The sequence below is a fragment of the Bufo bufo genome, chromosome 10 (assembly GCF_905171765.1).
Source record: "Bufo bufo chromosome 10, aBufBuf1.1, whole genome shotgun sequence".
NCBI classification, from domain to species: Eukaryota; Metazoa; Chordata; class Amphibia; order Anura; family Bufonidae; genus Bufo; species Bufo bufo.
In genome coordinates this window covers 110,794,413-110,820,215 of record NC_053398.1, presented here as the reverse complement: position 1 = coordinate 110,820,215, position 25,803 = coordinate 110,794,413, and the positions used below count along the sequence as shown (strand labels likewise).

Here is a 25,803-nt window from a genome sequence, read left to right as displayed (position 1 = left end):
ACGGCAACGCCCCTGTTGCTCCTAGAGGCTCATTTGCATATAATAAAATATCATTTTTCTCAGCAATGTGGGCACATATGAACCAACACAGATGCCTTCAGCTGCCAAGTGCACATGTAACAGGTCAGCCAGTGTCATAGGTACAAATCTGCTGACAGATGCCCTTTAAAGGGGTTGTAACTAATAGATAACTAACACCTTCACACAAGCCCTTTTGCCAGCTCTGTTCTCTGTGGCTCTGGTCCAGTCCTCCAGCCGCTGCTAGTTTACAGACTGCAGGGGTGCTATGCTGGTATATGGTCAATCACTGCCCTCGGGCATCTCCCGCTGAGAACAGTGATTGGCTGCAGTAGTCACACGCTGCAAACCTGCAGTTTGTAAATAAGCAGCGGCAGGTGGACTGGGGTAGACCATTTGTTATTTTAGGCAATTGGAGGGCTTGTCAGACTTTTAATAATTGCGAAGAACTCCTTTATAACCATGTTATAAGGGAAAATAATAAAATTTACAGAATACTGAACCCAAACCTGAACTTCTGTGAAGAAGTCCGGGTACCAAACATGGCGATTTTTCTCACGCGCGTGCAAGATGCATTAAAACGCTTTGCACTCACAGGGAAAAAAAATCGGGGATGTTTCCGCAACGCCCGTTTGAAACCAGCCTAAGGGGGGGGATCAGTCACTAGTTCATGTCCGGTGGATGCACACGATGCTGATAACATGAGGTCTAAAAGTGTCCGTGGTGTGTGCCATCATTTTCGATGCCTGTTTTAGGTGTAGAGGCAGATCCACCGCCAGTGCAGGGCATTCCCAAGACTGGTGTCTAAAACGCCGGTCTCAATAAATGACACCCTCAGCTTTTTTTTTTTTCTTCTGTGAGGAATTAAAACTGTTGTGGGGATTTTGAAATCCACAGCATGTCAATTGTTCTTGCGTTATTCTTGTGCCAATTTCACCCCTTTCAAATACATACAAAAAAAATAAATAATACACAAAAATGTAAGAAAGAAATAGTGCAGCTTTATGTGCTGTTTTGGTGCAGATTTCATGCAAATTTTCTCAGTCTATTGTGTAGAGGACCGAGCCGGCACCTGCAGTGCTGGAGCTGTACAACCCCTTGTTGTGTAGACTGGAATGTGTTTTTGTTGCGTTAAGACAGTCAAAATAACGGTGGCTACATCTGCATTCCCACGTACGGTATTAATTCTGGAGTATCTATTCTTAGGACTATTATTCCTACTTGAAGTATATGAATGAATTGCTACCAGATGGCAATGAAGGTCCAGATGGGTGAAACCAGTTGGCAGAGCGTTCCTGCAGTCTGACATTATCCAGAGTCGGACTGTGCAGGGACACGCCTTCAACTGGTAACACACAGTTGGACCTTCTATAGCAAGAATAATAAAGGAATGGCCCATCAGAGAAGGGAGTGAAATTGTGGGGAGTGAAAATTAGTTCACAGATAATTACATAGTAATCAGGGTCTCTTCTGCTTCTACCACACTGTAGTATTTCATGGGACTTTTTTTTTAATGATGCCAGATACCCTTTAAAACACATAATATTGAGAATAAGGGGCCGACAGATTTCTGCCCATATTAAGCGCCAATTGACAATATAGAAAGTCGATTGTTCATAAGGCTGTTCATGCAAACCCCAAACTACTTAAAAGGGTATTCCAGCACAAAAATAAAGCCCCCCACCATGCTGTAAAATCTTAACTCTCCTGCCCACCCATTGACGCTGCCAAGGTGCCCACTGCACTCCACCCCCTGCTGCTGCAGGAAGTGGCGGGATTGCCACTCAGCCAATCACTGAATTAGGCAGTTCATTACTGCAGCCCGTGATTGGCTGAACGCCATTCCCAGCCACTTCCTGCTGTGTCAAGACAGGAGCAGGAAGTGGATCGCAGCAGGGACCCTGGTACTGTCAGAATAGTGGTGGGCCATGGAAGGAGAGGATCCATTTTGCTGCTCTTCTACAGCCTGCATCTGCAAAGGATCACTGGCACCATTACATGGGGCAATGGTCAGAAGCGATCTTCCGCAATGTTAACTGTTCGCTGGATCATCTGCCCGTTACAGGCCCTTTAGGTTGTGGGTTTGTCATTGCAGAGACTCGTACTCACATCTGCGCTTGGCCACAGCTCTTTAATCACATTTTCTATCCGATTGACCACCTCCATTCTCATTTTCTCCTCTTCCGGACGTGGCGACATATATTTGTAGAAGTCGAGAATCTCTTCGTGAAGTCTACAAAGACAGAAATAAACGTTATTTTGTTTCCCCAAATCATTCACATTTTACAAGACATTTAAGCTTTTAGCCGCTTCCGCGTTGCTATACCAGGACTTAAAAACCCTCCACACATTCTTAATGTACATCTTAAGGGCCTGTTCTAATCTTCGGGGAGGTCGTCTAATGTGCAGGATCCAATACTCACAAAGACAGGAGTGGAACCATTCGCACGGCCGTAAGGGCTCCGCGTCCCATCGACTTGAATGGGTCAATGATTCCCAGGATACTTTAAAAGGTAGGACATGTACTATCTTTTGCGGAACAGAAACCCTACAAAGCGCTTATGTGGGCTTTGGGTCCGTGCCTCATCACCGCAAAAGATAGGACCTATCCTATATCTATTAGTGTATTTTGCGGATCGCTGACCCATTCGAGTCACGGGGGCCACACCGCGATACATAATTCACATGGCCAGTGCCCATGTAAATAGCAGTGCGCAGCCCGAATGAGCCCTAAGTGTCAGCAATACGACATTGGGATGCCACAGTCACACCATGAGGATTGGAAATGAAAACATTCACGTTCCAGACAGTTCTAGCTTGCTTCACATCTCCAACTACAATATGTTCACCTGATTAAAAAGTTGCTGATCTGAGGCTCTGATCCCGAGTTATGACGCTTTTTCTTAAGCAAGTTAGGCGTTTGGTGCAATAAGGGCGTTACCATTGCTTTTGTGGCAACCAAGCTCCACTCCTTTCTGCGGCCAGCATCTCCGCATCTGTGGCCAGCCGCAGAAAGTAGCGCAGCTTCAGTGTTACGAGAGCAATGGTGACGCCCTCATTGCACCAAACACTTAATTTGCATAGTAAGAAAAAGTATCCCAACTCAGGAATAGAGCCTCAGCTATGTGTCTATGCAAACAGCTGGATGGGGAGGTCGCTGGTGACAGATTCCCATAAATATACGTCAGCAGTGCAGGATGGGTGTGGAGCGGGCTCAAGAGCTAAGCCATTTCCCTAAGCGGTAGGTGTGCTGTGTAATACAGCCGACACCACGCAGCAATGATTGGGATTGGAGAGGACTCCGATCGCTGTCATCTAACCCCTTCAGAGGGCACAGTCAAGCAGATGACAGGTTAATCAGATCCGTTTAACATCTGATTAGAACTATCATGGGGAGACGATCATCTGCTGTGAAGGCGTCAAGGCCATAGTAAACTGCCTCATAGGCGTAAAAGGGTATTCCACTACACTGGGAACCCAACTAATCACAAGAACTGGGGTACCCCCTTTCCCAAATAAACCTAACGTCGGGTCTTGCAAACGCACTGCTGTTCCATTCATCTGCCAGAAATAGCTGAGTGCAGCGCAGCTATCCTAAAAAAATTAAGGGGGCAGCAGCGCAGTCTCTCCTCGCTAGCCGGAGGGAAGGGGGGCTGAAACCCAGACCCCAACTGATCAAAACTTCACTTTGACATGTGAAAAGTAGTGTAGGAAACACGGTATCCCTGCCTTTCTTCTACAACAGTGGACATTACAATACAGCCGGAGAGATTTCCTCCTGCCGTTCTGCCTACAATACCGCCGGCAGCGGAGGGGCAGAGCTAACAGATCTGTGTGCACAGGCTCCGAGCGCAGAGCCGACTCGTGAACACATTGGTAATGTAAACCTGCTGCTCACACAGATGCCAGGGGCCTGAGTCATGGAGCCCGATATAGGAGGCTCAGCAGTTTCACTTTTGCAGAAAACGAGAAAGCATTTCCAGATTGTGCTCAGAAGTCAGGCCGCGTTCACACAGTCCGAATACGCAAGCCAAAACCTGGAGCCAGACCGGCAGAGACAGCAGAAGGGAGGCATTTGCTTTTGTTCTGTAATTCTGGAGCCAGACAGTGCTTGTAAGTCTAAATCAGGAGTGACTCCAGGTTCGGCTCCCGGTACGGACCATGAGAAGTGGTATTCATGAGCATGTATGGCCTATAAGTCTCCTCCCTAAGGAGACTTAGTTCCCCCTTGCTTAAGTGGTATTCAGTCATGTCCACACGGCCGAAATGTGGGCGCATCTCAGCCTCTGCATTACAGTTACTAATCCCATCCCAGAATCATAGATCCCCATGAGGCTGTTTGTTTGGGTCGACAGACTCCCAAGAGGACTGGAATTGGCAGCTGTACTAAAGATACTAAGGCTGGGTTCACACTTGAGCGTTTTACAGCGCGTTCAAACGCGCTGTAAAAACACTCAACACATGAAAACCAATGCTTCCCTATGGCCCTGGTTCTCACTTGAGCGTTTTACAGCGCGTTAGAACGCGCTGAAAAACGCCCTACGCTCAAACAAGTTCTTGAGCTTCTTTGGGGCGTTTTGACGCGCGTTTGTGGCCATAGGACATTGCAGTCAATCACACAAACGCGCGTCAAACGCGCGTTTACTATTGCAAAAAACGCGCGTCAAAAACGCGCATATCAAAGACGCTCAGGTCTGAACCCAGCCTAAGGCCCCTTTTCAGACGAGTGAGTGTCACGCTCCGGCCTCGCAGCGCAGCTCCTGTCCTGAACTTCCAGCACTGCCGGGGTCGCATAGCATTATATTGATTTACAATTCCATCTAACCCATAGAGTCCATTCACACGTCCGCAATTTCGTTCCGCATTGCGGACCCATTCATTTCTATGGGAATTGCACTTCCGGGTCCGCAATTCCGTTCCCGAAAAAAATAGAACATGTCCTATTCTTGTCCGCAATTGCGGACAAGAATAGGTATATTCTATTAGTGCCGGTGATGTGCGGTCCGCAAAACACGTTACTAACGTGTGAATGGACCCTTAGAGGTCTGGAATGTACTGGATAACACTGACCTAATGCCCCTTGCAGACGAGCGTGTCCGGATACGTCCCGGTGCATTGCGGCAAACCCGCGCGAGTAGGTACGCAATTGCAGTCAGTTTTGACTGCGATTGCGTTCTGTTGTTCAGTTTTTATCGCGTGGGTGCAATGCGTTTTGCACGCGCGTGAAAAAACTAACTGTGGTACCCAGACCCGAACTTCTTCACAGAAGTTCAGGTTTGGGTTCAAGGTTGTGTAGATTGTATTATTTCCCCTTATAACATGGTTATAAAAAGGGAAAATAATAGCATTCTCATTACAAAATGCATAGTACAATAGGGCTGGAGGGGTTAATTTTTTTTTAAATAAAATTATAATTTAGCTCCCCTTAATCCACTTGTTCGCGCAGCCGGCATCTCTTCTGTCTTCATCTGTGAGGTGATGGATGGTGATGGATCATGTGATGGACCATGTGGTGCGTGCAGTGACGTCACCACAGGTCCTTTTCCTCACAGATGAAGACAGAAGAGATGCCGGCTGCGCGAACAAGTGGATTAAGGCGAGTTAAATTATTTTATTTTTTTAACCCCTCCAGCCCTATTTTACTTCGCATTCTGTATTCAGAATGCTATTTTCCCTTATAACCATGTTATAAGGGAAGATAATAATGATCGGGTTCCCATTCCGATCGTCACCTAGCAACAGTGCGTGAAAATCGCACCGCATCCGCACTTTCTTGCGATCACGCAACCCCATTTATTTCTATGGGGCCTGCGTTACGTGAAAAACGCACAAAGGAGCATGCTGCGATTTTCACACAACGCACAAGTGATGCATGAAAATCACCGCTCATGTGAACAGCCCCATAGAAATGAATGGGTCCGGATTCAGTGCGGGTCCAATGCGTTCACCTCAGGCATTGCACCCGCGTGGAAATCTCGCCCGTGTGAAAGGGGCCTAAGGGTTACATAGCATCTTAAATCAATATAATGCTATGCGACCCCGGCAGTGACATTCGCTCCTCTGAAAGGGGCCTAAAATGCACCCATCTTATGGCTGCATTACACCTGCCAATTTTCGGCAGATGATCACTAACGGGCGTCGTAGATTAGAGATCATCTTGCAGAGTAATACTGCCGCCGATTGCCCGATGAACAGTCAGTTATCGGGCAACTGGTATTTTTAAGCACGCTTCAAAACCACTATTTGCCAGCGGCAGATCGTGCTGTCTAATAGCGATCCTCGGCTGGCAAACCGCCATACAGTATGGGGACGAGAAACGGCATAGCGATAGCTCCTCCTCCCCATGCTGCGGAGGAGATCGCTGCATGTAATAGCTGCAGTCTCCTCCGCTAGCGAGCAGGTGATTGCTGGGAGGGAACGCGTCCTTGCAAACAATCGTTGGCTCAATCAGCCTGTGTAATATAGGCTTTAGGGTGGTTGATGTGAATGGAATAAGGTAGCAATGAAACATACCGGCATCCGAGTACGAACATCACACACAGCCATGTAAATGAACATCTGACTGATGGGGGCGCCAAGAGCGGGACCACCACCGATTTAATAAAGATGGTCTCTCCTGAGGGGAGGCCATCAATATGAGAACAGCTAACCCTCTTTTAGGCTATATGCACACAATGCAGATTACAAAGGATTTTTCTATGTGAATTCTCGTGTCGAAAAACCGCAGAACAAAACCGTTCCAGCAAAGAGGAGGAGATCTCAAATATACAAAGAGGAGGAGATCACACAAATCTCAAGTATACTTTGCTTTTTTCTTCTGTGCAGAAATTAACCTGGCATGCAGATTTGTAAATCCACAGCCAGGATTTCACCCTTTTCAAAGGAAGGATGAGATCTGCGGCAAAATGGCATCAAGTTGCACAAAAAAAAATTGCACACACTTTAAAAGAAAAAAATAAAATACATTTTTTAGGTATCCACACAACCAAAATAAGGGCTCATTCACACAAATGTGCGACGCCCGTGCTATGGACCGCAAATTGCGGCCCGCAATGCACGGGCACCATCCGTGGGGCAGGCGCATGGGATTTGCAGATTCATTCACTTGAATGGGTCCGCGATCCTTCGATTCTGCAAAAAGATAGAACTTGCTCTATCTTTTTGCGGTGCAGAAGCACGGAACGGAACCCCAGAAGGCACTCCATAGTACTTCCGTAGTGTTCCGTTCTGCATCTCCGGATATGCGGACCCATTGAAATGAATGGGTCCGCATCCGTGATGCAGAATGGCCACGAAACGGTGCCCATGTATTGCGGATCCGCAAATGCGGTCCACAATATGGCAACGGGCATCACATGTTCGTGTGAACGAGCCCTAAGGCTGAGCTCACAACACCATCTTGCTTTTCGTTAATCTGGTCAGACAAAAAAAAATAAAACAACAACACGGATCTATTTCTTTGACAGAAGTGACTGATCCTAACCCGATGCTCAGATCAGATATTGCAGGACTTTTTCTCCTGTCAAAGATAACTGATCTCTGACAAACCGATGCACGCCGATCAGAACTGATGTTCAAAATAACGCATCAGGTTTTTTTTTTTCTGTTCTGACGGATCAGAAGGGAAAGCTAAAGGGTGACGTGAACGCAGCTGTGTGCATTCTGCAGAACGTATATCACAAACCCTATGATAGAAATGCTTATTCTTATCTGAAATTGCGAACATGAATAGGATAGGCTCTTTTTTTGCGGGGCAGAGGAACAGAACTATGTGTGCTGTCCGCATCTCTTGCTGCCACATTGAAATAAATGGGTCCGTACCCGTTACGCAATATGCGGACCCAGAAATACAGTAGTAAAATTATATATATATAAAATGTGTGTATAAATTATGAAGTAACAACCCGCAGCACAAAAATGCAATTTCTCTTCCCCCAAAACTGGGCCTGTAACAGCTAAGTCAATGAAAAGAAACAAAAAAAAAAAAGTTATGGCTGCTCAAACACGGAGGTGCAAAAAGTGAAATAAGGGGGTTTAAACGGTGCCCTCCAAAGGAAGCATCCACTAGGTTACAACAGGCAGTGCACATAATCTTATAGGTTCTGGGGCCCGCAAACTACAGGTACCATCCGTGTGCCAACCACATTTTTCGCGGACCTGCTAACTTCAATAAGTCCATGGACCGCATTTTGCAGACTAGAATAGGACATGTTCTATACGTGGACAGCAAATCCAATACGGTCGTGTGCATGAGGCCTAATGACATGGATTTCACCCGCTAGCACAGAACCTGTGGTGCTACCACAGAAGACAGGGCGTGTTCTGCCGTACCTTGTGGTGAACTGCCCAGCAGTGTCCACTATGAAAATAAAATAATTTATGTGTTCAGAGAATGATGGGAAAAACATGGCTCCATTTTCCCCCATTGTGCTTAAAACGTGCTCCTCCCTCACCAGGCCCCTCTTTTTGGCAAAAGTGGCCTACAGCGTAAAAACACTACTAGAAACAAGATTTGTTTTAAGTGGCGTTTAACAAGTCCCAAATGGCAAAAAAATAACATTTTTAAAGTGTTTTCCCTGCTCCAGATATTGATGACCGATCCCATTCACTGGAAAGGCAGCTGGGCTGCAGTAACCCAGCACAGCCACTACACCTCGAGTGGAGCCAGAAGCACAGATGTGTTCAAAGTGATGCCAGAGTGTGCAGAAGGAAGTGCCGGACCCCCACAGATTCTCCTTTCGATAGGTCAAGAGCTAGAGCCAAGAAAACCTCTTTAAAAGGGGTATTCTGGTAAAATGATATTTATGACCTATCCTCAGAATAGGTCATCGATATCAGATTGGTGGGGGGTCAGACTCCTGGCACCTCCGCGGATTAGCTGAAGGGGCTCCAGTGCTCATGCAATGTCTACCTGCAAACTGACTGTCCTGTAGCAAGTGTCATTACAGCTTCTCCTGATCAAGTGAACGGAATGAAAAGCTGTAATTCCACTGCACCGCCACTAGACTGAAGAGGACGCTGCAATCACAGAAAACATGGCCTAGCTTGGTACTTATGGACAGAGACTTGTTTTTTGATCTCCACTTTCCAAAAGCCACAACCTTTTTATCTTTCCGGCGACTGAGCCGTCTGGGCTTGGTTTTTGTGGGGCCAGATGCAGTCTTCACTGGAGGCCTTTTCAGGTCCTTACATACGTTTAATTACATTTGTTCCAAATGTAATTTAACAAAGACTACCATTCTGGCATTTTTACTTTATTTTATGGTGTTCACTGTGCAGGATACAGAAGTTTAGTGCCAGCGTTAAGAGAAACCAGATAAGAGTCTTGCAGGTTTTATATATGTTTTAATGGCTAACCAAAATAGAAGCAATGGAGCTTGTGAGCCATCACCGTCCCCCTTCATCAGGCTAACCTCAAGGATGTATGAAGAAACAGCAAAGTACACATACAATAAGAGCAGCACTCAAAAAACAACAGAATAGCAAAGATCTTGAGAAGAAGGAGTCCCTCATTATCTTACAGATAAGGGGTGAGGTCATCTCAGAGACCTGGTGCCCCCACTATGTCAAGAAGACTCCTTGGATCTTGTAGTGCACCAAAAATCCCAGGACAAATGCAGTTCAGTATTCAACGTGTCAAGCAGTGTTATAAATTTGTATTCCCAAAATCTTCTGGCTCTTTGAGACTTGAAAATACCTTTATATCTACTTGAATAACTACTGGACTGAATTTTTCCCAAGGATTTAGGACATTAGATCTAAGGCCCCCTGCACACGATCAGGATTGCGTGCGGATTTTCCGCGCGGATTTGCGTGCGGAAAATCCGCACCGTAGGTCATGTCCATTGTATTCTATGAGAATTTGAAATTCTCAATGCACACGTTGCGGATTTTTTCCGCGCGGATTTTGACCTGCGGTGCGGATTTTAAAATCCGCGACATGTCAATTAATTTTTTTTTTCCTGACCGGATTTTCTTCATTCACTTAGTGAAATCCGCATGCGGAAAATCCGCACCGAATCCGCACCAAATCCGCATGCAAATCCGCATGCAAATCCGCACTAATTAATGCGGATTGACCGCACGGATTTGCCTGTGAACACCTGCGGATTTCAGTGCGGATTCTCCGCACATGAATCCTGATCGTGTGCATGTAGCCTAAAGCGTCTTCTATAGACAGAGGGGGCACCAGGTCTCTGAGAAGACATCATTTAGAGACCATAAAGCCTCTCACACCGGACTCATTCTCAATATCTATAATAGTCTGTTTTTCAAGTGTCCGTTCATTCCACCATGTCTCTGTGCTTATTGTACTGGTGACGTCTCTGAAGCTCACTATGTAACATCATTGCTTCTACTTTTGCTAGCCATTAAAATAGTATCAGACCTGCAAGACTCTGTTTCTCTTAGGGCTCATGCACACCACCGGTACGCAAAAAACGGATCTGAAAAAAATACAGATGATGTCTGTGTGCATTCCATATTTTGCGGAACGGAACAGCTGGACTTCTAATAGGGCAGTACTATACTTCTAATAGGGCAGTACTATACTTCTAATAGGGCAGTACTATACTTCTAATAGGGCAGTACTATACTTCTAATAGGGCAGTACTATACTTCTAATAGGGCAGTACTATACTTCTAATAGGGCAGTACTATACTTCTAATAGGGCAGTACTATACTTCTAATAGGGCAGTACTATACTTCTAATAGGGCAGTACTATACTTCTAATAGGGCAGTACTATACTTCTAATAGGGCAGTACTATACTTCTAATAGGGCAGTACTATACTTCTAATAGGGCAGTACTATACTTCTAATAGGGCAGTACTATACTTCTAATAGGGCAGTACTATACTTCTAATAGGGCAGTACTATACTTCTAATAGGGCAGTACTATACTTCTAATAGGGCAGTACTATACTTCTAATAGGGCAGTACTATACTTCTAATAGGGCAGTACTATACTTCTAATAGGGCAGTACTATACTTCTAATAGGGCAGTACTATACTTCTAATAGGGCAGTACTATACTTCTAATAGGACATGTTCTATTTTTTTGCGGAACGGAAATATGGACATACAAAAAGCACACGGAGTAAGAGTCCATTCACACGTCTGTAGTGTATTGCGGATCCGCAATACACCCAGCCGGCACCCCCCATAGAACTGCCTAATCTTGTCCGCAATTGCGAACATGTTCTATTTTTTTTGCGGAGCCGCGGATCGGAAGTTCGGGGCCGCGCTCCAGAAACGGTGTGCTGTCCGCATTCATTCCTGTCCCATAGAGAATGAATGGGTCCACACCCGTTCCGGATAATTGCATAACAGGTGCGGACACATTATACAGATGTCTGAATGGAGCCTTACACATCCTTTTATACTAGAGATTGTTATAAAATCGGTGACACCAAACAGGTATAGGTTTTATTTCAACCAAAAAAAGGGGGGGGGGGGGGGGGGGGGGGGGGGATGTAAAAATATTGATTTGTTGGGCGTTTTTCCAATATTTCTTAGTTACACACCATCCGATTACTGATTACCTAATACACTGCACTACTTATGTAGTGCAGTGTATTAAGTCTTGCCGCCCATTAGGCCCTGCCTGTAGGGATGGGGGCGACGAGCTGAGGGGGAGTTCTCTTCCGCTGTCACACTCTGCTATAGTTGCTATTGACAGCAGTATCTTAAAATGACTGGGAGAAGAGCCATCCTTAATCCCAGTCGTTGCAGAAGGGGATTGACTGTCCCCACAGCTGTAGACTCTGCAACTCACTACCTGCTTTGCCATAAACGTACAACATTTAACCTTCACGTCTTACCACCCATTACATAATTCTGTCAAGAGGGAAGAGGTTAGGGCAGGGATCAGCAACCTTCGGCACTCCAGCTGTTTTGAAACTACAACTCCCAGCATGCTCCTTCCACTTGTGTGGAAGTTTAGAGAAAAGCCAAGCAAATGTGCATGATGGGAGATGTAGTTTCAACACAGCTGGAGTGCCGGAGGTTGCTGACCCCTGGGTTAGGGGGTTAAAGGAGTACTCCAGTTGTGACAAGTTACTCTCTGGGGTTCTGAAAGTATTGAGCGCTGTACACTGCCGTCTCCAGAAATCCTGTAGAGGCAGTGTGCATGCTCCACCCTGCTGCTCCGTTCATTTCAGGGGCCCCGAGGGGTAGGAGATTTCAGTCCTCGAGATCGGTGGGCGTCCCATTTGTAGGATCCCCTATCCGGTGTATAAGGGATAACTTATCACAATCTGAATACCCCTTTTTTTCAGCCTCAACAAGCTTAGATTCTGCAGTCATCGTACGGTATAATAGCCCATCTGAGTGCACCCTGCTGTTCCATTCCATGTCTATGAAGAGGACCACCAAGAATAGACCTGGACCTTCTTTTTGCAGTCTTGAAAAGCGCAAGACAAAAACCCGCGGCTGCATGTACTGCGATGCGGAAACCCAGTGAAAACGGGAGGCGGTTTCAGTGGAGATTCAGCCCGGTTCTTGGCAGATCTGTGCCCGAAACCCTCCGACAGGGTCACCACGCATCAGACACAGGGGAGAGATTTGGGGAGTCACGAGCAACTTAAGCAAAATATCCGGCATCCTGGCTCGTGATTTCACAAAGCCTTACTATGAATGACCCTCCCTGTACTATAGTAAGCACATTCTTCATGACGCATGCACAGGAACGATCCTGCTCAAACCTCACTACTTTCATATCAGAACTCCACGAGCTCCAGGAGAAATACACAAAGGAAAGTGGCTGCTGAGGACCTGAAGTACATTTCCATCAGGACAATCTGCAGGGGTCATGGAGCTTCATTTTAGCCTTGTGGTTTGGGAGGGTCGGCAGTGGCCAATGGCTCTGGCAACGATGCCTTTCACAGAGCCACAATCTATTAATTTAAAACGACCAATTAGCAGTAGAATCAGAAACGAGCAAAATCAAGACCACAACTGTCGAGTGCAAACAGGCCTAAGAGGAGTCTACCTGTACTTAAAGGGGGTTTTGAGATATTTTTACCGATGCCCCATCTTCTGGATAGGTCATCAGGATCTGATCGGTGGGGGTCCAACACCCGGGGGTGCTCGCAGTAGCGCTTCAGCCTTCTGACAGGTTTCCCTAGTCTATGTGAAGTCATGCTTATGGCCTAGGCCGCGATACCAAGCCCAGCTGCCACCAAATGGACGGCACTGTGCTTGGCGAGCCGAGAGAAGGCAGCGGTGCCTTCTCAAAGCAGATTGGTGGGGGTCCCGGGTATCAGACTCCCACCAATCAGATGATGGACTATCCAGAGGCTAGGTCATCAGTAAAACATCTCAGAAAGCCCTTTAAAGAAAAATAATCTACTAGTGTGTCTCAAAGGTTATGATCGTGGGGGGGGGGGGTACCGAGTGCGGAGACCACCAAGTACAGGGACACTTCAATCCTTACACTCCTGGGACCCCACACAATCCTTGTTCTGCCCGGTGAGGAGGGGTTGGCAAGTCTAGGCAGAGATGGAATAGAGCGGTGGTCGGGCATGTGCCCAGTTTCCTAGTCATTTCTCAGTTTAAAGTCTATGAGAGCGATAGAAAAGGCTAGGGCTCTATATACATGGCTTCTGGTTTATACATCAGCAGCATACAGTGCCATACACGGGCCATTGGCAAGAATGCAAAAAACACAGTATTCTGCTTGGTGCACGTTTATAAGGTGGTCGTCCACAGAAAAGAGGCATACCACCCCCAATAGAGACCTTGGTTGGGGGCGAGCTGGGGACCTGTGGTCACATACGGTGTATGCACTGGGAGATTAACGTGTTCACCCCAAAGTGGTGTGAACAGAGCCCAAGCAAGTACAAAACACAACAAATCACTAAACCATCTGGTCAATAGGGCCTCTCCGGTATGAAGGGGTTAAACAGGGCACCACACAAAATCTTATTCTTAGAGACAACCCATCTTGGGTGGTAAAGGTTAAAAGGCCAGAGGCTTCAGTCTGTACTCCAGAGCTGTCAGCGCCTAATCCATCAGGATAAACCGTGAGGAAACTGTTTTTTTTTTTTTTTGCGGCTTATAAAGCAGATGCTTCGGGGATCACCAACATGACGAATTAAGAATGAATTGCTGCTCTATGCAGCAAATACCTTCCCATATAAAGGACTGATTAGTATGGAGCACGTGCACGGCAATTTCTATGCTAAAAACAAGAGATTGATATTTTGGGGACAGGCCGGACACGGTGACTGCAGCAGGCTGCTCCTCTGCCGGCGGTTGTGTGAGACTACCCCAAGGTGCCCAAAGCAACCAATTGGATTCCACCTTTCATTTTTCAGAGCTCCTTAAGAAAACAAAAGGCGGAATCTGCTTGGTTGCTATGGGCAACTAAACCAGCTTTCCTTTACACCAGCTTTGATGAATCTCCCCTGATGTTCGATGCATCTACCTACGTGCCAGTCCGGAAGCACACACACACACAACAACTACGCGGAATAATAATCACCGCTAGCTGGTGTCCAGTAGAACGTGTGGAGCAGCGCGCAGAAAATGCACGCGCAGTATGCTTCAACTCAACCAGGGTTTTCAAATTTTAGGCAACATGCACAATGAGCTAAAGAGACTTTCTGACGACTGCCTATCATTCCTAAGATCGGTTTGCTGTAAGTGAATGGAAATCAACTCAACGACATCTAACATGCTTGAATACGATCAGGCAGCTGCTTTTGGCCTCATGCCCACGACCGTTGGATGTTCTGCGGTCCACGAATTACGGATCCACAAAATATGGGTACTGGCCGTGTGCATACCGCATTTTGACAGGCCCTAATAGAGCTGTCCTATACTTATCTGTAATGCAGGCAACAATAGGACACGTTCGCATGGCCGTTTCCGCAAACATATAGAACACGGAATGCCCTTAACCCCCCCCCCCCCCCCCCTCCGGTATAATAAAATAAAACACACACACCCGGAACCAGTGTTTCTGAGAGCAAGCCCTAAAGGCTGTATTAGACCCGCAGAGGGTCAACCAGATCATTGCTAGCACACGTTCGTAGGAATGCTCGTTAACGATGATCTGCCGATGTAAAAGTGCTGCCGATTAACTGATGAACGAGCAAAACACACGTTCACGGGGTAGTCGCAAGTTTTAAGCAGGGTAAATAAATTGGCAAATTTAGCCGTCTATTCACAATGTGCTGCCGGCAAACAAGGATTATGTTTGGGGAGGAGCGATGGCATAGGGAGCGCTCCTCCCCTTACTGCGGAGGGGATCTCTGCATATAATAGCAGCGGTCTCCTCCACTGATTGGCAGGCGATTGCCGGGAAGGAACGCCTCATCTGCTGGTCTGATACAGATGCGTTAACAGAGGAAGTTGCTGGTGGAATTTTGGTGCAGAGACCGCTTAAAATTTTGCGGGCTGCCGCGTGATGTCCGCCTCTCAGCTTTATGCTGACCTCACCGAGGGCAGGATAAAATAGTGACAGAAATGCTGATGTCAGCCGTGTGTCACTCAGGAGCTAAAAGTAAGTGTTTGCCGAGAACCAGCATCATAATCATTGCAGCCCAGGCCTTGAGAAGAGTCCAGTCTACCTGAGAAGAGTCCTGGTTATTATAATCTCCTGCTCTCCCGTCCATCTGCTGATGATTGTCAGTTCTTTCCTAGATAGAAAGGGAGAAAACTAGGTAGAAGACGGTCAGCCATCAGCAGGTGGGCAGAGAGCAGGACTTCATGAATAACCAGGACTCTTCTCAGGTGGCCGGGACTCTTTTCCAGGCCCAGTCTGCAATGATTGTGATGTTGGTTCTCGACAACCACTTACTTTTAACTTATAAATGTCAGACCGCTGAAATCAACTCGCCTGTCTCTACTTTATTCTGCTGTTTGTACGGGCTGCATAAAGTTGATGACGGGTTCCCTTTAAAACCATGACTGCACCAAGAAAGGACAAACACCAGTGGAAGCCATAGCAGAAGCACACCGTAAACTGAACCCATGCGCAGGTCCCTTAAAGGGAACCTGTCACCAGGATTTTGGGTATAGAGCTGAGGACATGGACTGCTAGATGGCCACTAGCACATCTGCAATACCCAGTCACCATAGCTCTGTGTGCTTTTATTGTGTAAAAAACATTTTGATCCCTATGCAAATGACCTGATATGAGTCCTGTGTCCGGAGAGGAGTCCAGCGGAAAGGAGCCCAGCACCGCCCCGCTTCCTCCGAATCTCCTCCTTGCTGGCTGACGTCACAGAGCTGGAGTGCCGAAATCTCGCGATGCGCAGTGGTGGCATCATGTTCATTCCCTGTGCTGGAATCAGCGCAGGGAACGAACTACGCATGCGCTAGCTCGCGCATCGCATTCGGAGGAAGCGGGGCGGTGCTGGGCTCCTTTCCGCTGGACTCCTCTCTGGACACAGGACTCATATCAGGTCATTTGCATATGGATCAAAACGTTTTTTTAATACAATAAAAGCACACAGAGCTATGGGGACTGGGTATTGCAGATGTGCTAGCGGCCATCTAGCAACCCATGTCGTCAGCTCTATACACAAAATCCTGGTGACAGGTTCCCTTTAAAGGGACACTGTCAGGCCGTTAGAGCATATAAAGTGACATATATTCTTCTATTGGTCTTAATATGCTAAATTAAACTAGACCATTATCACCCCTCGCTGCCATTCCGTTACTTATAAAAATTGTTTTTATCAATATGCAAATTACGTTACTTTGTGCCCAAGGGGCTGTCGCTCGTTCAGTTTTGTGCCCAGCCGCGCCCCAACTGCCGTCTCCTAGTGCCGCCCAGCTCATTAGTATTCACTGCACTGGGCGGCTTTATTTCTTCCGACGCGGCGAAATCCCGCGCATGCCCAGTACTATCTTCCTGGCATCAGCCTCATATTGTCGCTCCGTGCATGCGCCGGATAAGGTCCCCGACACCCTCCAGCTCCAGTAGAAGATAGTACTGGGCATGCGCGGGATTTCACTGCGAAAAATAAAAGCCGCCCAGTGCAGTGAATAGTGCATATTGATAAAAACACTTTTTATAAGTAAGTAACGGAAAGGCAGCGAGGGGTGATAATGGTCTAGTTTAATTAAGCATATTGAGAGCAATAGAAGAATATGTCACTTTATATGCTCTAACGGCCTGTCAGTGTCCCTTTAAGGGATCTGCGCATGGGTTCACTTTACTGTTTGCTTCTGCTATGGCTTCCAGTGGTGTTTGTCCTTTCTTGGTGCAGTTGTGGTTTTAAAAGGGAACCCGTCATCAACTTTAGAGTTTAATTAAGCATATTAAGACCAATAGAAGAATATATGTCACTTTAAATGCTCCAACAGCCTGTCAGTGTCCCTTTAAAGGGGACCTGTCCCCGGGATTTTGTGTATAGAGCTGAGAACATGGTCTGCTAGATGGCCGCTAGCACATCCGCAATACCCAGTCCCCATAGCTCTGTGTGCTTTTATTGTGTAAAAAAAACGATTTGATACATATGCAAATTCACCTGAGATGAGTCCTGTCCCTGACTCATCTCACGTACAGGACTCATCTCAGGTTAATTTGCATATGTATCAAATAGTTTTTTTTACACAATAAAAGCACACAGAGCTATGGGGACTGGGTATTGCGGATGTGCTAGTGGCCATCTAGCAGCCCATGTCCTCAGCTCTATACACAAAATCCCGGTGACAGGTTCCCTTTAAGGCTACTTGCACACGTTGTATATTTTGCATGCAGGGCAAAAAAATAATATTTGGAACAAAAACAAAGAAATAAATTGAACATAAACCCTCACTATTTTATCACCGTTTAACAGCCTCGTTGATATCTATGTTCCTGACTGGAAGATATTGGCAAAGTTCTCAGCTTTTAACATCGGGCTGAGGAATTAGCCAGTATTGTCAGTTGCGTATAATTTCTGTGCATTTTTTGCAGCGATTTATCTATGGAGAAACCCACCAAACATAAGGTGCGGAATCGCAGAGTTTAACATCCGATAGGCAGAACAATTTCCTTGCGTGCAAAATACACAACGTGCACACGAGATTTGGCAAATCACATTCACCTTGCTGGTCCTGTATTACGCTGTAAAAACCGAAAGAAACATCTCAAGAAAATTTCACACAGAAAGACCAGTCAAACTTGGTTTTTGTTCCTGGCAACCCCCCCCCCCCCCCCCCCCCCCCCCCTAAACAACATGGAAGTGGTGTGCGAGCTGTGAAATATACGCTTAAACTGGGTATGTCATCACCCGAAATAAAACCGTGAACCGCTCCCTCGGGATTTACCATCATCTCTCTAATGGCTCATCTCCTCCAGGAACCTGGATTTTTCTATTACATGTGAACGGCCTCCGTGTAATAGGCACTTCCCCTGTGGCGTCCGCTGCGAGGGAAATTATTTGCAAGCGACGATCAATCTGCAGGGACCTGTTTGAGGACCTAATATATGGACAGATATCTTTTAATTAACGAGCGGCAAATGACGATTTAGCGACGAGTCGTTTGTGTCAAAAAGACATTCGATTCCACCAAATAATTGCTGAATGTTTTCCACTGTTTGCTCATTGGCCCCTTGAGCGTTCACACTGCTTACCACTGACAGATTCCCGACGAGACGCGGGAAACGGCGGAATCTAAAGGACCCGGCAGAAAGAAGGGTCCAATCCATGGAAAGCTAACCATGTATCACTCGATTACAGCACGCTATTACATGCGACCATAAAAGGTCTCAAACTCTATTATACATAGAGGTTATTTTTGTTATAAGAAGTCAACCCCAATCCACAGGAAAGGGTATTGCCATTAAATCGGTGGGAGTCCTACCACTGGGACCCCTACTACTCATGAGAACGAAGGCTCCATACCCCATCGGACCTGCCACCTCTCCTAACATGTCTTCTTGCATTCCCCATGTAATACTGGAGCATCTGTGACTCCATGTTGTGCCATCCCTTTATTATTCCTGCTAGAAGTTATAAATAAATTACTAGCAGTCTGCAATAAAGGTCCGGATGGGTGTTACCAGTTTGGGGGGGGGGGGGGGGGGGGGGGGGTTGGTGTCCCTATACAGTCTGACACCTGCAGCTCTGACTAGATATGACAGGGACACACCCTCAACGGGTAACATCCATTTGGACCTTCATCACAATCTGCTCAGAGAGGACCTGCTTAAAGGGGTTCAGAGCTGAACCCGGACATATCCCCATTTTCACCCCGGCAGCCCCCCTGACTTGAGCATCAGAGCAGTTCATGCTCCGATGCTCTCCTTTGCCCTGTGCTAAATCACGCAGGGCAAAGTCATTTTTTGGAGATGCGGTGACATACTGGGGCTCTCTATGGGACTGCCAGGAAGCCCGGTGACGTCACCAGCACTGATGGGCAGGATTTACTATCCAGGGCAGCGCTAAAGCCCGCCCATCAGAGCCAGTGACGTCAAACACCGCCGGGCGGAAGTTTCCGCCCGGCAGTGTGTTATTGAAAACAAAAAGAGACCTTGCCCTGCGCGATTTAGCGCAGAGCAAGGTAGGTGCATCGGAGAATGAGATGCTCCGATGCTAGCCTCAGGGGGGCTGCCGGGGTGAAAATAAGGGCATGTCTGGGTTCAGCTCTGAACCCGAACAACCCCTTTAATCACTCCGCAATATTCCAATTTGCTTTGGACAACCTCAACACACTTGACTAGTAAGAAGATGACTAATGAGGACCCTCCTGCGCACCAACAGTTATCTTCCTTCACATTCCGCCGGCTAAGACTAGCCACATACTCTCTAGGCGCCTGCGCCAGCATGCTGCAGTATTTTCTCTGGCCAAAATTCCGAACATTATTTTCCATTGAAATGTATTGATGCCGGATCTGGTACCAAGTGTTCTGGAAAAACGTACCCGGTTAAAAGTGTGAAAAAAATAAATACCGGATCAGTTTTTCCACATGACACCGGAGAGATGGATCCAGTATTTCAATGCATTTGTCAGACGGATCCGCAAACAAACGGTATCTGTTTGCACACGGATTTCCGGATCAGACAACGGAACTGCCTGCCGGATCCCTCTAACGCTAGTGTGAAAGTAGCCTTATACAACTGGCACTTTGTCCTCATTGCCGGTTTGGACATAATGCAGATCCTGTTGTCCAATTTAACCTCTTAGATGCTGTGTCTAATGGCAACACCAGCATCTAAGGCGTTTATAGAGCGACTGACCGCCCCATCGTGAAAGCGGTTCCCAGAGGCTGGACCTCCACGCCTTACATTTTCATCTGGACACAAACTGATTAAATGGGTTTTTCCTACAAAACAAACGTATTCTGCAAATAGCGCATAAGTGTCTGATGATCTGATCGGGGGGGGGGGGGCAAACGCTGAGACCCCCCACGATCACATGAATGGTGTTGCATGGAGAATAGATACCTTGTCCATAACCATTTACCAGCTCACCAATGATGTACGTCATATGTGACTGGTGACAACCTGCTTGTTCCAGAGCTCCTGTAACACGTCTGACAACTTTGACTTCATTGGCTCATGTTCAGAGAGTGTCAAAGTCCACAGTCCAGCGGAGTCCACAGACGTGAAGGTCTAAAGCTAGCAACAGATAAAGCCGTTACTGACGGATAATCGGGATAGAACAGAACGCTTGTAGCTCTACTCTACCGTACGTTTCCCCGCCGCCCATAAAGTGCGGCGCGGGGCATTTTCTCAGGCGTGGCTGCACCAGTGCACAGTGATGCCACGTGACTCCCCACTGACTGCAAGAACCCCACCACGTCCACAGCATGGACCAGAAGCCAGTGTCTTGGACAAAACGGTCTGCAAAACACGAATCCGAAAAAAAAAAAAAACATAGAAAGAAAATACGTTCGTGTGCATGAGCCCTAAGAGTGACAACTATTCGAGTAGACAGGGCGGGAGGAGGGTGACATGGCACAACCACGGACCAGAACGGAGCTCAAAGCCACCATAGAACGCCCTGCACCCCACAGATTGAGGAGGGCTTCTTTATAAGTACTTCACCGTTTGTTCCCCCAGTCCTCCTTAAGTGGAGTTCAACATTTACAAAGTTGCTGACCGGTAGCGTAGGTCATTAACACCAGATTGGTGGCGGTCTGACTCTCAGACGTCTCAAGAACTTGTGGCGCTTTGGTCTGCTTGCAGCTTACCAAGCACAGCGCCGTAAACCGCACAGTGGCTGTGCTTGGTACTGCAGCCCAAGCCCATTCGCTTGAATGGGACAGAGCGGCACCTAGGCCGTGTGATATCTCTGGCCTAGGAAGAGGACGGAGAGGACAGGTCATCAATACTCTGCTCCCGGGAAAGCCCTTTTAACCCCGTAAGGCAACAACTTTTATAAGTCATAGCAGCAGGAAAAGAGACAGGAGACGCCCTGTGCGCACAGTCTCCTCATACAGCTGATCGGCGGGGGTGTCGGACCCCCACCGATCTTATGTTGCCACTCTCGTGGTATGATAATTAGCACTTAAGTCAATGAGGCTGGCACTTGCCTCAAATTAGCCAGGCCCAAACCCTGCCTCCTGATTGACATCCTATCCGCAGCAACGTCACCCCCTCCCCAAACACATCTAGTCAAGCTCCTCCTGCCTGCAGACGGTTTCCCTTAATATAAGATTACTACATTGCGTTCTGTAAATTACGGAAAAGTACCTTCCCACAATACCGGTGCAGGGAGGACTGGCACTGGTTTCATGTCGCGAGGTTAGGGTTCAGGGTCAGACAGTATGAACAGTAAGTACCACAAGGTTGTACACACGTGACAAGAGCCGGGCCGTCACCATCTGAACTGCTCTATAAAGCTGAGTTCACACGGGTGAGATTTCCGCGCGGGTGCAATGCGTGAGGTGAACGCATTGCACCCGCACTGAATCCTGACCCATTCACTTCTATGGGGCTGTGCACATGAGCGGTGATTTTCACGCATCACTTGTGCGTTGCGTGAAAATCGCAGTATGTTCTATATAGGGCGTTTATCACATAGAAGTTAATGGGGCCCCGAGTGAAAATCGCAAGCATCCGCAAGCAAGTGCGGATGCGGTGCGATTTTCACGCATGGTTGCTAAGATTCCAGTCTATTCACTGTTATTTTCCCTTATAACATGGTTATAAGGGAAAATAATAGCATTCTTCAATACAGAATGTAAAGTAGGTGGTCAATTGAGGGTTAAAAAAATTAATAAAAATTAACTCACCTCCTCCTAATCGCGTAGCTGGCGGTCTCTTCTTACTTCTTTAATCATGAGCTGCCGGCTAAAGGAACTGTGGTGACGTCACATCACATGGTCCATCACCGTGGTGATGGACCAGGTGATGATCTCAGTGACGTCACCACAGGTCCTTTGACAGGTCCTGAAGAAAGAACAGGAGACCGGCAGCTACGCGATCAATTGGAGGAGGTGAGTTAATTTTTATTTATTTTTTAACCCTCAGATGACCTTGTACTAAACGTTCTGTATTCAGAATGCTATCATTTTCCCTTATAACCATGTTATAAGGGAAAATAATACAATCTACAGAACACCGAACTCAAACCTGAACTTCTGTGAAGAAGTTCGGGTTTGTGTACCACATTCAGGTTTTTATCACGCGCGTGCAAAACGCATTGCTCCAGCGCGATAAAAACTGAACAACGGAACGCAATCGCAGTCAAAACTGACTGCAATTGGGTACCTACTTGCGCGGGTTTGCCGCAATGCACCCGGACACGCTCGTGTGAACTCAGCCTAAGGGTGCACTCAGGTGGCAGAATTTTGCAGGTGCAGATTTTCACAAAATTTAAGTGAATTATGGTGCGGATTTTGTTGCGGGTTTCCCATACGAGAGTCGCTCCATTCAATGGGAAAAGGATTCGGCAGGGAAAACGCGGCGGAGAAATCTGGAACACGAGCCTCACGGATTTTATTGAGAGATTCTCATCCGCAACACATCACTTACGCTGCGCAACACAGCGCAGGGACAGACAGTTTCCAGCCCCATAGGATAACATGGGAGAAGCTGCGGATTAAGGCCTCATGCACACGACAGTTGTGAGCTTTGCAGTCCGCAAGTTGCACAGATGGCGGAACGGCACGGACAGCCATCGATATAACTGCCTATTGTCCGCAAAATGGACAAGAATAGGAAAGGTTATATTTTTTTTGCGGGGCTACGGAACGGAGCAACGGATGCGGACAGCACACGGAGTGCTGTCCACATCTTTTGCGGCCACATTGAAGTGAATGGGTCCGCACCTGAGCCGTCAAAACTGCGGCTCGGATGCGGACCAAAACAATGGTCGTGTTCATGAGGCCTAAATGTGAGCGCACCCAGATTGTGCCATCCGGAAAAATGATTGCCGTATGTTCGAAGCGGTCAACCGCTGTGTAGGGCATGAAGTGCGGGCACAGATAGAGATGTGGAAGGACTGTAGTATCTGAGGTGCAGGTAGGGGTCAGGGGCATAGAGATAAAGGAAACAGGGCGCGCTGACAGGAGGAAGGGGACGAGGAGGGGCGCGCTGACAGGAGGAAGGGGACGAGGAGGGGCGCGCTGACAGGAGGAAGGGGACGAGGAGGGGCGCGCTGACAGGAGGAAGGGGACGAGGAGGGGCGCGCTGACAGGAGGAAGGGGACGAGGAGGGGCGCGCTGACAGGAGGAAGGGGACGAGGAGGGGCGCGCTGACAGGAGGAAGGGGACGAGGAGGGGCGCGCTGACAGGAGGAAGGGGACGAGGAGGGGCGCGCTGACAGGAGGAAGGGGACGAGGAGGGGCGCGCTGACAGGAGGAGGGTACGAGGAGGGGCACACTGACAGGAGGAGGGGCACACTGACAGGAGGAGGGTACGAGGAGGGGCACACTGACAGGAGGAGGGTACGAGCACGAGGAGGGTACACTGACAGGAGGAAGGGTACGAGCACGAGGAGGGGCACACTGACAGGAGGAGGGGTACACTGCCAGGCACTCACCCTATCACCTCGTCGCTGTAGTTGCGGCTCTTCCAGGGGGTCCCGCTGAAGGCGCCCCCGGCCCCGTGGCTCCCCGGGCAGGCGGCCTGCAGCAGGCTGTAGTTCAGGCCGAAGGTGCTGGCCTTGTTGTCGCGCTTCCTCTTGTTGCTGTTGCCGGGGTCGGGCCCCTTCCTCCAGGACCCGGGGCTCACCGGCTGCTGGTTGTTGTTGTTGCTGGGGGTCTCCAGCGGTAAGAAGTCGCCCTGCTCCGCCAGTGGCGGGGCGGCCGGAGAGGAGGCCGGCGGCCCGCTGTCCCGGTACATGCTGGCCTCGCAGCCGGAGGAGCTGGTGGTGGAGGAGGACGATCCGCTGTGCGCGGGGGACGAGGCCGGGCTGCTGTGGCTGAAGTACAGGTTCCTCAGGCCTTGCGTCGTCTCCCAGATCTGCATCCACAGGCTGTTGGAGGGGCCGAGCTGTTCTGGCTGGAACCAGGCGATCCGAGGATCCATCAAACGGAGCCTGGGGCTCCCCGTCCTCCCTCCCCCGGGGCTGCCCTCACCTAACGGTCCGCGGAGCAGTAACGGCCTCGGCTAGCCCGCTGTGCGCCTCCCTCCCGCAGGAAGAGCTCCCCCAATTCCTGCTCCCCTCCCACACCCCTTTCTCGCTTTCCCTGCCGCTCTCACTCCCAGCCGCTTCCAACTAACACTTCAGTAAAAACAAAACACAAAGAGCCGAGAAGCTGCGCGGTAACTGACGGCGCCCCCGGGAGCTAAGGCCCGTTAACGTATGGGGATTCCATGCGCTCTAGTTCAGTTCTCGGTTCCTGTCACACCGGCGGCCACAGCAATGGCGGCTCCTCCCTCCCCTTTACTCGCTGGCTTATTGCGCACGCGCCGGCCAACTTGGGGCTAAACTCTGCCGACCTCACGTCATTGGCTGATCCCTGCACCCTCAGCCAATAGCGACCTGAGGTGGGCGGTGCTCTGCTGACGTCACGGCGATAAGCCACAGATTGAAAAAACTGGGGAAGGTTCAAGGTGGGCAGTAACCGACTGTGCGCTGGGACTGGGAGAGGCGCCGGCGGCGGCAGTCCGCGGGCCACATGGTTATCCGTGTGGGGAACCTCCGTGTTCAGGGGCAGCCACAAGTAGGAAAAAACCCATACACTGTCACTTCTCCTTGGCCACTGTGCATCCGTATGTGCATCCATTTTTTTTGACCGTTTATCCGTTTTTAACTACCTTTTTTTAACAGCTGAATTTCATACCATTTTTAAGCCCTTTTTACCACTAATACGCCTTTTTATTGACGTAAACATAGGGGGTTTTAGCTAAAAACTATAAAAAAAAAAGACCTCATACAAGTACATTGATGGAAAAAACAAAAAAGTTATAGCTCTTGGAATGCAATATCTTTTATTTATTTTTTAAATGTGTGGTCACTAAGGGGTTAAATCCCAATCCCTGCAGTGCCCTCGGCATACGTAAGGCCCCCTGGACATCAAATGCCCCACCTTATACCCCCCCCCACCCATTCTGCTGGTGCTGAAAAAAACACCTCACCACAGGCAGTCGCTGGAACACTCGCTGTGCTCTGGAATCTACAGGGCCAGACGCCTGCCGCGTGATCATGTGACATCACACTGCCGAGAACCTCAGGTCCAGCTGCCGCCAGTGTGCACTGAGTGTTTCCTCGCGAGCCAGCGGTGAGGTAGTTTTTTTTTAGCCCTCAATCGGCCATTTTTTTGTTACATAGTGTAGCCGGTGCAGTCCTGTCTACACAACCATTATACACGGGCCCGCTGACTCCAATGGAGTCCGTCTGATCGTGAAAACGGCCAAAGATAGGACACATCCTATATTGCAACGGCCATTA

At 48.3% G+C, this 25,803-nt stretch overlaps 1 protein-coding gene across 3 annotated transcripts in view; it reads right to left on the bottom strand.

The window, feature by feature from the left end:
• Positions 1-24,980, bottom strand: part of TENT4B (terminal nucleotidyltransferase 4B) — a 48,908-nt gene extending 23,928 nt beyond the window's left edge. For 2 of the 3 annotated variants that reach the window (XM_040409102.1, XM_040409103.1), the window contains exons 1-2: positions 23,950-24,437; positions 2,128-2,251 (exon numbers count right to left, since the gene is read on the bottom strand). In XM_040409102.1, coding sequence (XP_040265036.1) covers positions 2,128-2,251; positions 23,950-24,437 — 612 coding nt within the window. Of the gene's footprint in view, positions 1-2,127; positions 2,252-23,949; positions 24,807-24,894 lie in introns of those variants that run through there. The other variant, XM_040409101.1, reaches the window with a different exon arrangement.
• Positions 24,981-25,803: the final 823 nt, after the last annotated feature.